At 44.9% G+C, this 13,099-nt stretch overlaps 1 protein-coding gene across 1 annotated transcript; it reads right to left on the bottom strand.

The window, feature by feature from the left end:
* Window positions 1-338: 338 nt before the first annotated feature.
* LOC125508872 (Tetratricopeptide repeat (TPR)-like superfamily protein) lies at window positions 339-7,377 on the bottom strand. The gene is made up of 6 exons (XM_048673667.2): window positions 6,997-7,377; window positions 5,723-5,809; window positions 4,067-4,243; window positions 3,391-3,477; window positions 3,248-3,319; window positions 339-2,520 (listed from the first exon to the last, which is right to left on the bottom strand). The coding sequence occupies exons 1-6, from the start codon at window positions 7,180-7,182 to the stop codon at window positions 667-669; spliced, it is 2,463 nt and encodes an 820-aa protein (XP_048529624.1). The 5' UTR covers window positions 7,183-7,377; the 3' UTR covers window positions 339-666.
* Between the last annotated feature and the right edge of the window lie 5,722 nt (window positions 7,378-13,099).

Genomic DNA, 13,099 nt, shown 5'->3' with positions numbered 1-13,099 from the left:
GATTGTTGAAACCAAATGATGACATGTCGCATGCTCTGAAGTAAACTAAACGTGTAACATCCAAAACATGCATTATTATTTTTGTTGTTAAGTACTCCTTATAAATGGGTTACATGTTTCAAATTACCATCAAAATTGCCTATAACAATTTCCAAAGATTCTAAAAATTGTCAGATACGTGTAAGGTATGTTTAAACTCCTGATGCGTCGCTACCATGACAATGTTTTCAGTGTGTCCTGCCGTTGCAACGCACGGTTATATAAACAGAAGAAAAACGTTGGGGAAAAGGGTGCAAAAGTATGTCGTGCTGGGAAACCAGAGTAACACAGCTGTGAAGTGACGCTTCGAGCAAGAAATGCACCGAAATATATACTGAAGTTCTTTAGATTCTGATGCCTTTTGCACATTTCTTTCCTGAATAAAGGAACATCAGAAGGTATCATCATTTCAGTCCAAAGAGGGGCTCTAAAACTCGAGTAACACAAATTACACCCCTGAATCTGGGAAAGCTAAAGAGGGGACAGGGAGATCTAAAGTTCTTTTTCTTATGTATGGTACACAGGAAAACGTTACGATCTTTCAGGATGATCATCCACATGGGGTCGGGTCCAACTCAAGAAATGGCAATTATCAACTATTGATAAATCATCAAAACGAGGCAAGTCTTATCTGCTGGCTGCTACACTACTGGTCTTAAATCTCACGTTTCTGCACCTTCTCAACTTGCCAATAGCTTCTTGCGCCTTCCCCTGCAGAAGATCCACATAGATGGATGCTAGCAGTGCCCTAGGGCTGTTGGGCAACATTGCAAAACCACGGCTCACCAGGTAGTTGGCCTGCTCAAGCTCTCCCTGCACTGCAGCAGTCATGCCAAGGTCAACATACAGAACCCCACAGGCTTCCTCGGGCTTGAGAGACATTGAGTGCTGAGATTCTTCTGAGGTAAGTTTTGTCATGGCAGGAGTGACTGAATCCTCGCCATCGCTGTCTTTCTCAACAGGGGCCTTTTCACGATTCTCAACACTGTAGGGCAACTCAATAGCATTGTCATCTCTCAAATAAACAGTTAACTGATCAACAGCCTCCTTTAGCCTGTTCAGCAAACATAAAGCTTCAGCTGCATATACATGGCCAAGGAATAAGTACATCCTGGAGCAGTCTGGAACCTGCAACAGTGAGTTGGCAATAGACAAAGCTTTCAAGGGATTCTCAAGACACAATTCGACGAACGCCAGGTCCCCCAGGATGGCTTGTCGAATTTTCAGGTTCTCTTTTCTAATGATGTCATCATACATAGCAAGAGAGCTCTGCAAAGTGGCATTCAAGCTCGCGGCCCCCTTTTGTTCTCCATTTGCATTAGTTGTTGGACCAGAGTGGACTTTGGATTCCACACTCATTGTGCTCTGGCCTGAACTTTTCTGGCATTGTGACCCTTGGTTGCACTCCTCTGTATCTGAAATCGCCATTTTTTTCTGCTCAGAAGCATCCATTAATAGTTGGGCGTTGAGTAGACACTGTCTAGCAAATCTGAGTGATATCAAATTTCCATGTTCACCTGAACTCCCAAAATCTGATAAATGACTTCCTGAGTTCACCGGACTGATAACTAAATGGCGCCATTTCCCTGACCCCACAACATAAATTTCAATCTCATCTTTGCATGAAGTAGCACCGCTTGCAGTGAGGAAGCCCATTTCTAGAGCTAGCAGGCTACACTCAGCAAAACGGAGCCAAAAGAGGGGGCGATGGTACAAGAGCGGCATGGCCTCACGAAAACAACGAGCTGCTAACAGTGGTTTACCACACATCAAATGTTGGATCCCACAGTTGTATGATATCAGACAAGATTTGTCTTGTGATAGTGCAGACAGCTTCAATGGTTTCTCTGAGCGAAGAGATAAGCTGTATTTCAGTGCTTTGCTGAAGCACAATACTGATGTATGGTTGGATCTCTGCTGATGGAGTATACAACCAAGATTGTTGTAGAACATGGTTAGCATTACTGGTTCAGTCCGATTATTGGGGGTGCTCAAAAGCTTCACAGCTTTCCGATAATTTCCTCGGGCATACTCTAGCTGAGATTTCAAGAGAAGCTCTGTAGATGAATCCCTACCACGAGCCATGTTCATTAGAACTTTGAGTTCTCGCTTGGCAACCTTCAGGTTCCTTGTGAGAAGTAGAAGCCGGACCTTGTAAATTTGTAGTCTAACTTTCAAATCAGCAGCTGTGGCAGCAAGATCAGCTGATGCCCTCGAGAACTCATTTAAGATAGGCCTGCCCAAGTGATTTCCACCATCCAGAGTAGAGTAAAAAGATTCAAACTCCAGTGTATCATCCGAAAAACTTCCAACTGAAAGAATCTCAGATCCACCAGGACAAGTATTTGAATCAGAATCTGGAGGCGTGTTACTTTTTGCAGGTTTCAGTTGAGCAGGTTGCTGCTGAACTGTGCTAGCAATTTCATTCTGGTTCCCTGTATTAGCTACTCCAAATGATCTTTCCAAGTACTGAATGACATCCTGCAAAAACAGAGAGATGAACAAAGTTCCATCTAGACAAAAGCTATGTTGCGACTTGGAAAGGAAATGCTAACAAATGCTATTGCTTGTCATACAAGTTAAAATCACAAATTAATCTGATAGTACTGAGCTCAAGAATTCTAGTGCAATCAAAGGGAGAATATAATCTCAATTATTCCCAATAAAATCTAACAGACAAAAGGAACTCAATGATCAGCCACCCTAGGTCTCTGATTCTCTCCCCTCTTTAGTTTTTCATTTACCAGCAACAATCCCGTAATAAAGTATTGTCATACTGGCAGTGTCAGTGCACGTTTTGTGTATATCAAAAATGCATGTTATAGCAGGATATACTGGCACAGTGAAGTATATAGGGACAAAGTAGAGTAGACAGTATTGAGCCATTGATCATATCACGTTAAAAATAGTACTCCGTCCAATCCAAAATAAGTGTCGCAGCTTTGAACTAAGGTTACTTATTTTGGATCGGAGGGAATAATAAATTGGCATGTTATTTTGCTATGTTAAATCCAACGTCATTAGTTTACTGTCACGCCAATTTGCTGTGTCATAAGGAGAAGCTACGACTAGTGAAACATTTTAAGGGACATCCTTTGACAAAATATCACAGGCTACAAAGAATAGTTGGAAAGAAATTACTAGTTCAATGGAGCCAGCCGTAGATGTCAACTGAAGGTTGTACTGTGGTGAAGGGGGAAAAACTTACCGCGGCTTTTGATGCATCTTGCAAAGCTAATGTAATATCCAATAACAGAAAACATACATGAAGAGCAGTTGTCTGCAGCAGCGAAGAATGATTAGGGAAAGTAAAAACATTTAGCTTATAAGCTAAGAAATAACGAGAAATACCTCATCAATAGGTTCAATATTTCGGTACAATGGCTCCAAAACAGACAGTGCAGATTCATAATCATGAAGATGATAAAGGATAAGAGCCTGCAAATTTAACAAGTTCATTATCATATTCATCAGCATGTCTTCAGCTAAAGCTTACATCAAGGAGTATGCATAAAGCTTGAATTGGCAAAAACATTACTAACTAGATGATACCCCGCAGCCCGCGCGTTGTCGCGGGAACCTTGTTAAAACAAATGCATAAATAGGTGCTAAACACAACTAAAACTAATGCAAAAGCAAATGTAAGAGTGCTCTCGGTTTATATTTTGAAACAATAGAAACATATGAAGCATGTGAACAAATGTTGAATAACAGAAACTTTTGGATGATGCGAATCATGAACTAAATAAATTTGCTTCAACTGTCCAACACATATACAGTCTATGACCACACAAATTAATGCCAAAATTCAACTTATGCCGAGGTGGCATGATTGATGGACAGATTAGTACAAAAAAGTAACTTACGACCACATGCATGACTTGATGATGTGGCATGGATGCTTGGAGAGGAAAAATAGGTAGTGGGTTGCAACTATTTATGAATAGAGGATAGAGGATAAATGAAAGCCGCAGATAAGATATCCTAATAATCAAACAATTACATTAACTGAAACAAGAGATCGTACAGTGTTGAATGTTATTATGGTTGTGTCAAACTCATCTCCATAGGCTGTTGCATTATGTGCAGCAGAAATCAACGGTGCAATGCCACTGCCTCTTGGTTCAGAAGAAGTATTGTTCCCTACCCCATTGGCAGAATCAGCTTGTTCTCTAGATGCACAGGCAAGTTCATCGCTTCTTATCTGAATGCATGTATTAGTACAACATTAGAACGAAAGCAGTAATATAGTACAATGAAATGACACAGCAACTCCAAATTTGCAGTTGGGTTCAAACGGACAACAGAGAACATTAGCGTTTGTTAATGATTAAGCATGAATATGTGTTTCAACATATAATAAGATGTCTCTCAAAAAAAGAAGTCTAAACATCATTCCACACCAAGTGATCGAAACAAACAGTTAGAGAGTAGTCACCACAGCATTTTAGCGCATGTATTGACATGCAAACAGTCAAATATAGTCAGTTACATGTGGCATTTGAATGACAAGAAGCACACAACTCAATAACTGAGGGCCTGTTCGAAAGTCCTCCAACTCCCCTAAATACTTAACTCCTACTCCTCCATCCCGACTCCGGCTTCTCACGAGAAGTTCAATACGTTCAGTAGCGCTAAATCAAGTCTCAATCCAGAGTTCAAGACCATGGGCTGGTATAGCCCAGTTAGATGTGTAGACTGCATCTAGCCCGTCGGGGAGGAAAGAAAAAATGGGCTGCAGGCCCAGTTTGGAGGGAAAGACATGGACAGAGGGCTTGCACGAACCGGTGCAGAGGAGTGGGGCATCGGCGGCGTGTCAAGGCTAGCACTAAGAGGCCTAGAGCGTGCTGTTCGGCTGGACCACGGATGGGCGGACTCCGGTGGAGTGGCGGGCGGTGCGGCGGATTGCCCGGTAAGCCACATGAACTTCTTACAATCTTGCATACTGTTTGGATTCAACATTCATGGACTGGGGTCGCGATCCGTGCACCGACCCAGCTCGACCCTACATCGTTCCTGACCCTCAATCTGGGTTGATCGACCCCGGGACACGGGACGGACCTTCAACCCGCGAACCAGGCCACTATGACCAGGAGTAGGAACCTGGGGTCTTGATTGCAGCGCACAAAAAACTTAAACCATAAATCATGGACGTTTAGAATACACACATTCACTTGGTACAAATTATGCAACAAAAGCATCCGTGAATATGAATACAGAGGGATGTTTATTGTGTACAGTTGTACCTATACTAGACAGAAGCACATATGTTTGCATCTATGCATCACTGTTGTTTTGTGAACCAATGCACATGACACCTAAAACTCTTCAGTACAAAGAAATGTTAATCTCTGGTGACAAAGATTGAGTGATATCCCAAGGCAGTGTACAAGCAGAAAAAAAAAGGTAAAGATGTAGAACAAAATGAAAATATGAACAATAGAAGTCGCTAATCACACATGACAAGAAAAAAAATCACTAATGTGACTGCCTTTCTGCCACTTGATGAAACTATTCAAAGGTTGATGATTTCTATTCCTGACTGAGTCTACACATGGAAAATGAAAACAAATCACATGTATCAGAATACCAGGAGCCACTAAAGCATTTCTATTCCTAACGGAGTCTAGATGTGTTTCTACTACCAGGTCTGAACGGCAAATCAGTATGGAGATTCACTAACCTTAACATTGCCAAGAATCTCAAGCAACTTTTTTGGATCAGGACAACCATCCACAAACGATTCTGCGATAGCCATATTATGAAGGACCTGAAAATTGAACATTGTGACATCAGATGCAACACAAAAAAACATGACAACCTATCATTTCTTCCTTGGGAGACAATATAATCACTACAGAAAAATGTATTGGCTAGGACGTATACTCCTACTACTTACCCTCACAGGTCATGGGTTAATCAGCTATAATCAGCTTAAAGGCCGGGTAACAGCCAGATTAAAAGGCATTAGCAAACAGAGATACAGTGCAGCAGTGCCTGTGTGAACAATGGCGGATGAGTTTGGATGGTTCATGTATTGGATTCAGAAAATGTGTAGTCGCATTGTTGCTCACTGTTCTGCGGATGTCTAGGTCTGAAGTCTAAACATTACTGATTATTCACTTGCTGCTCATATAGTCATATCCTGAATACTGTTGTAGATACATTGGTCAGTGAATTAATGTTGACAGTTCCATTGTATCCAGCCAATGTACGCCAAGTAAGGCCCATTCACATACTACAAGGAATACATATAGAACTACAAATTTAAATAAACAGAACAGTTTAAACAAACCATTGTCTATACTTCAAGAAATGTGCTACAACATTACTAACTAAAATCAGGGAAATGAGAAGCACTCCCACGCCCAGTAGCAAGCCCTGTTGGTATTCACATGCACCACCTAACACCCACGTCCACATAACCGTTGATACACACAAAATACAAATGGATACCAATCCAACACCAACACATTAAGATGCTATCAACACAAAATACAAATGGATACCAATCCAACACCAACACATTAAGATGCTCGTGAGCCATGTGACGATCACATACACGATAGCAGTGTATAGACAGGCATCAGGTATAAGCAGCACACAATCACACAACCAAGATGCACCCAACCGCTTACAAACATATGCAGGCTCGCCGCCACCCACCGAGAGAGGATGGGAGAACCATGCGGACAGCTACAACAAGCACACCGCACAATTCATGTGCAACATACACTGAGCAAGCATATAAGCACAGTGAGTGGTGACAGAAACATCAAGCAAGCAATACTAAAAAACAGCCTTCGCTGAGCAAAACATGCCGCCACGAACCCGGCGAGATACAGGATTTGCTATGTATATTCAGTTAATGAATATGTAAAGCAATCACAGAGCATCCTAACTCTCCTCGCTTTTAGACGTATATAGGGAAGCAAAAGCAGAGATCCAATCGCCCACCTTGGGGTCACCCTCCTTCTTGAGCAGGAGCTGCGCGAGCACATCGGCGCACTCGGCGTACCGGCGGCTCTGGAACAGCACGGCGGCGTCCCTTGCCATAGCTGCCGTCGCGGAGAGCGTCCCGTCCTCCTCCACCCCGGGCTGTGGCTGGGGCGGCGGCGCCTCCTTCGGCGCCGCGGGCTCCATCCGCCAGATCTTGCACGAACGGCGGCTGAATCGGGAGCGCGGGTGCGACAAGCGGACGCCCGATTCGCGAGCCGACGCAGCGAATTGGACCACTGGCGGTAGGGTTTGGAGTTGGGGAGGGCTAGGGTTTGGACGCGATGGCGATGGGAGACGCCAGAGCGAGGGAGGGGGAGGGGGGAGGGGGCCGAAATCGACGAAGGCGATGGATAGAGAGAGAAGAGGGAGTTGCTTTCCTCTCCTGATTTGTTAGTTTTCACGATACTGCCATTTCGAGAGGGGCCGCCTACCTGATTCATGTTGGGTTTTTTTTTATAACAGTGATTCACCCTGGTTTGTTGGTCCGCCAAATTAATCTTTTCAATCTCAAATGCAATTTTTTTCTACCACTCTCTGCACATTGTCGTGGCATATAAAAAGTCAAGCATGGATGGTTGGAAGCCCTCATTCTAAAATAGAAAAGCCCCCGACTCCCCTGCCGCCTGCCTCCTCCCTATCGCCTCCTAGGCCCTCCCGTCGTGCGTCACTCTGACGTCAGCGTCCACCCACCCGCCGCCAGTCGCTCCGGCTCCGGCGGCCACCGCTCCCCTGCTGCGTGCCTCTTCGGCCAGGGCAACCCTTCCCCCCTTGCTAGGCGCTCGGTTTCTTCTGTTCCAGATCTGTTCGCCATGGCTGGCAGTCCGTGCTCCGTGACGTCCTCGTTCCACGGGGAGCGGCTTGTCGTCTCGGACCTTGGCATCTCGTCGGCGTCAGAGGGCTCTGCTGCGGAGGAGGCTGCCGGCGGGGGTCCGGCGGAGGACATCTTGGCGGCTCCATCGCGCAGGATCGCCTCATGGTAGGAAGCCCCTGCTTCAAAGCGGTCACTTCGGAAGCACCGCCGCGAGGCGGGGCAGACAGAGGTGGTGGTGCGCCGCAGCTCGCCGCCTCGGAGGGAGGTGACGCCGGAAATCAGGGGCTGGTGCTTCAAATGCTTGGAGAAAAGACACTTCTTGAAGGACTGTACGAACAAGGTCGTCTGCCTCTGGTGCGGGCTGGTCATGTCGCTAGTCAGTGCAAGCGACCCCTGATACGTCTCCGTCGTATCTACTTTTCCAAACACTTTTGCCTTTGTTTTGGACTCTAACTTATATGATTTGAATGAAACTAACCTGGACTGACGCTGTTTTCAGCAGAATTACCTTGGTGTTGTTTTATGTGCAGAAAGCAAATATTCTCAGAAAGTCCTGAAACTCCATGGAATACCTTAGAAAGAATAATAAAAAATCCTCGCCAAATATGAAGACCAGGGGGCCCACACCCTTTCCACGAGAGTGGGCCCCCCCAGGGCGCGCCCCCCTACCTCGTGGGCCCCCTGGAAACCCTTCGACGCCAACTCCAACTCTATATATTTGCTTTCGGAGAGAAAAAAATCAGAGAGAAGAAATCATTGCGTTTTACGATACGGAGCCGCCGCCAAGCCCTAAAACCTCTTGGGAGGGCTGATCTGGAGTCCGTTCGGGGCTCCGAAGAGGGGGATTCGTCATCGTCGTCATCATCAACCATCCTCCATCACCAATTTCATGATGATCACCGCCGTGCGTGAGTAATTGCATCGTAGGCTTGCTGGACGGTGATGGGTTGGATGAGATTTATCATGTAATCGAGTTAGTTTTGTTAGGGTTTGATCCCTAGTATCCATTATATTCTGAGATTGATGTTTCTATGACTTTGCTATGCTTAATGCTTGTCACTAGGGCCCGAGTGCCATGATTTCAGATCTGAACCTATTATGTTTTCATGAATATATGTGAGTTCTTGATCCTATCTTGTAAGTCTATAGTCACCTACTATGTGTTATGATCCGGCAACCCCGAAGTGACAATAATCGGGACCATTCCCGGTGATGATCATAGTTTGAGGAGTTCATGTATTCACTATGTGCTAATGCTTTGTTCCGGTTCTTTATTAAAAGGATGCCTTAATATCCCTTAGTTTCCAATAGGACCCCGCTGCCACGGGAGGGTAGGACAAAAGATGTCATGCAAGTTCTTTTTCATAAGCACGTATGACTATATATGGAATACATGCCTACATTACATTGACGAACTGGAGCTAGTTTTGTGTCACCCTATGTTATGACTGTTACATGATGAACCGCATCCGGCATTATTATCCATCACTGATCCGGTGCCTACGAGTTTTCCATTTACTGGTTTACGCTTATTTACTTTCCCGCTTTTACTGTTACAATCACTACAAAATACCAAAAACATTACTTTTGTTGTCTTTACTTTTGTTGCCGCTACCACCACTATCATATTACTGTGCTACTAAACACTTTGCTGCAGATACTAAGTTTCCAGGTGTGGTTGAATTAACAACTCAGCTGCTAATACTTAAGAATATTCTTTGGCTCCCCTTGTGTCGAATCAATAAATTTGGGTTAAACACTCTACCCTCGAAAACTGTTGCGATCCCCTATACTTGTGGGTTATCAAGACCTTTTTCTGGCGCTGTTGCCGGGGAGCATAGCTGTATTCTTTGAGTCACTTGGGATTTATATCTGCTGGACACTATGAAGAACTTGAGAGATCCAAAAACCAAGATCTATCCCTCAACTACGAGGGGAGGTAAGGAACTGTCATCTAGCTCTGCACTTGATTCACCTTCTGTTATGAGTAAGTTAGCGACACCTACACCTGCTTCTGCTATTCGTTCCGATATGTCGCATGTTATTGATGATGCCACTTCTACTATGCATGATACTTATGATGAAACTGCTTCTATGCCTGATACTACTGTGCCCCTTAGTGAATTTCTTGAAGAACAAATTGCTAGGGCTAGAGAAAGAGAAATTGATGAAACTGAATACGATGATGATAGTGATGATGAAAATATGCCTATTATTCCTGAAGGTTATCTTTTTGATAAAGATGCTTCTTTGGCTATTTTAGCCTGCAAAGACAGATATGAGCTTAAAAGGTTATTAATTAAATGGAACAAAGAATCACTTAGAGATAAAATGAGACCCGACCCTGCTTTTGCTACTTCACCTATATATGTTCCTGATAAAGATTATGAATTCTCTGTTGATCCTGATATAATTAATTTGGTTGAATCTGATCCGTTTTATGGCTATGAATCTGAAACTGTTGTGGCACATCTTACTTAGTTAAATGACATAGCTGCCCTGTTCACTAATAATGAGAGATCACGTTACCTATATTTACTCAAAATATTTCCGTTCTCATTAAAGGGTGATGCTAAGATATGGTTTAATTCTCTTGATCCTGGTTGTGTGCATAGTCCCCAGGATATGATTTATTACTTCTCTGCTAAATATTTCCCTGCTCATAAGAAACAAGCTGCTTTAAGGGAAATATACAATTTCGTGCAAATTAAAGAGAGTCTCCCACAAGTTGTTGGAAATATGCCCTAGAGGCAATAATAAATTGATTATTATTATATTTCCTTGTTCATGATAATCGTTTATTATCCATGCTATAATTGTATTGATAGGAAACTCAGATACATGTGTGGATACATAGACAACGCCATGTCCCTAGTGAGCCTCTAGTTGACTAGCTCGTTGATCAATAGATGGTTACGGTTTCCTAACCATGGACATTGGATGTCGTTGATAACGGGATCACATCATTAGGAGAATGATGTGATGGACAAGACCCAATCCTAAGCCTAGCACTAGATCGTGTAGTTCGTATGCTAAAGCTTTTCTAATGTCAAGTATCATTTCCTTAGACCATGAGATTGTGCAACTCCCGGATACCGTAAGAGTGCTTTGGGTGTGCCAAACGTCACAACGTAACTGGGTGACTATAAAGGTACACTACGGGTATCTCCGAAAGTGTCTGTTGGGTTGGCACGAATCGAGACTGGGATTTGTCACTCCGTGTAAACGGAGAGGTATCTCTGGGCCCACTCGGTAGGACATCATCATAATGTGCACAATGTGATCAAGGAGTTGATCACGGGATGATGTGTTACGGAACGAGTAAAGAGACTTGCCGGTAACGAGATTGAACAAGGTATCGGGATACCGACGATCGAATCTCGGGCAAGTATCGTACCGATAGACAAAGGGAATTGTATACGGGATTGATTAAGTCCTTGACATCGTGGTTCATTCGATGAGATCATCGTGGAACATGTGGGAGCCAACATGGGTATCCAGATCCCGCTGTTGGTTATTGACCGGAGATCGTCTCGGTCATGTCTGCATGTCTCCCGAACCCGTAGGGTCTACACACCTAAGCTTCGATGACGCTAGGGTTATAAAGGAAGCTTGTATGTGGTTACCGAATGTTGTTCGGAGTCCCGGATGAGATCCCGGACGTCACGAGGAGTTCCGGAATGGTCCGGAGGTAAAGATTTATATATGGGAAGTCCTGTTTTGGTTACCGGAAGAGTTTCGGGGTTTATCGGTAATGTACCGGGACCACCGGGAGGGTCCCGGGGGTCCACCAAGTGGGGCCACCTGCCCCGGGGGGGCACATGGGCTGTAGGGAGTGTTCCTTGGCCTACATGGGCCAAGGGCACCAGCCCCACTAAGGCCCATGCGCCTAAGAGGTGGAAAGGGGGCAAACCCTAGGGGATATGGGCCTTAGGGCCCATATTGGTGCGCCTCCCTCTCCTCTCCCCCCCTTGGCCGCCACCCTTGATCCCCATCTAGGGCTGCCGCCCCCCTTAGGGGTGGGAACCCTAGAGGGGGCGCAGCTCCTCCCCTTCCCTATATATATTGAGGCATTGGGCTGCCCATAACACAGGCGATTCGATCTCTCGTTGGTGCAGCCCTGCATCTCTCTCTCCCTCCTCTTCTGTGGTGCTTGGCGAAGCCCTGCAGGATTGCCACGCTCCTTCACCACCACCACGCCGTTGTGCTGCTGCTGGATGGAGTCTTCCTCAACCTCTCCCTCTCTCCTTGCTGGATCAAGGCGTGGGAGACGTCACCGGGCTGCACGTGTGTTGAACGCGGAGGTGCCGTGCGTTCGGCACTTGGTCATCGGTGATTTGAATCACGACGAGTACGACTCCATCAACCCCGTTCACTTGAACGCTTCCGCTTAGCGATCTACAAGGGTATGTAGATGCACTCTCCTTCCCTTCGTTGCTAGTCTCTCCATAGATAGATCTTGGTGACACGTAGGAAAATTTTGAATTTCTGCTACGTTCCCCAACAGTGGCATCATGAGCTAGGTCTATTGCGTAGATTCTATGCACGAGTAGAACACAAAGTAGTTGTGGGCGTTGATTTTGTTCAATATGCTTGCCGTTACTAGTCTTATCTTGATTCGACAGCATCATGGGATGAAGCGGCCCGGACCAACCTTACACGTACTCTTACGTGAGACCGGTTCCACCGACAAACATGCACTAGTTGCATAAGGTGGCTGGCGGGTGTCTGTCTCTCCCACTTTAGTCGGATCGGATTCGATGAAAAGGGTCCTTATGAAGGGTAAATAGCAATTGGCATATCACGTTGTGGTTTTGCGTAGGTAAGAAACGTTCTTGCTAGAAACCCATAGCAGCCACGTAAAACATGCAAACAACAATTAGAGGACGTCTAACTTGTCTTTGCAGGGTATGCTATGTGATGTGATATGGCCAAAAGGATGTGATGAATGATATATGTGATGTATGAGATTGATCATGTTCTTGTAATAGGAACCACGACTTGCATGTCGATGAGTATGACAACTGGCAGGAGCCATAGGAGTTGTCTTAATTTATTTATGACCTGCGTGTCAACATAAACGTCATGTAATTACTTTACTTTATTGCTAACCGTTAGCTGTAGTAGTAGAAGTAATAGATGACGTGACAACTTCATGGAGACACGATGATGGAGATCATGATGATGGAGATCATGGTGTCATGCCGGTGACAAGATGATCATGGAGCCCCAAGATGGAGATCAAAGGAG

Source organism: Triticum urartu, chromosome 5A (assembly GCF_056163025.1).
Source record: "Triticum urartu cultivar PI428250 chromosome 5A, HENAU_Tu73, whole genome shotgun sequence".
Lineage (NCBI taxonomy): Eukaryota > Viridiplantae > Streptophyta > Magnoliopsida > Poales > Poaceae > Triticum > Triticum urartu.
Note: the sequence above shows the minus strand (reverse complement) of the source record. Positions and strands in the feature narration are given on the sequence as shown.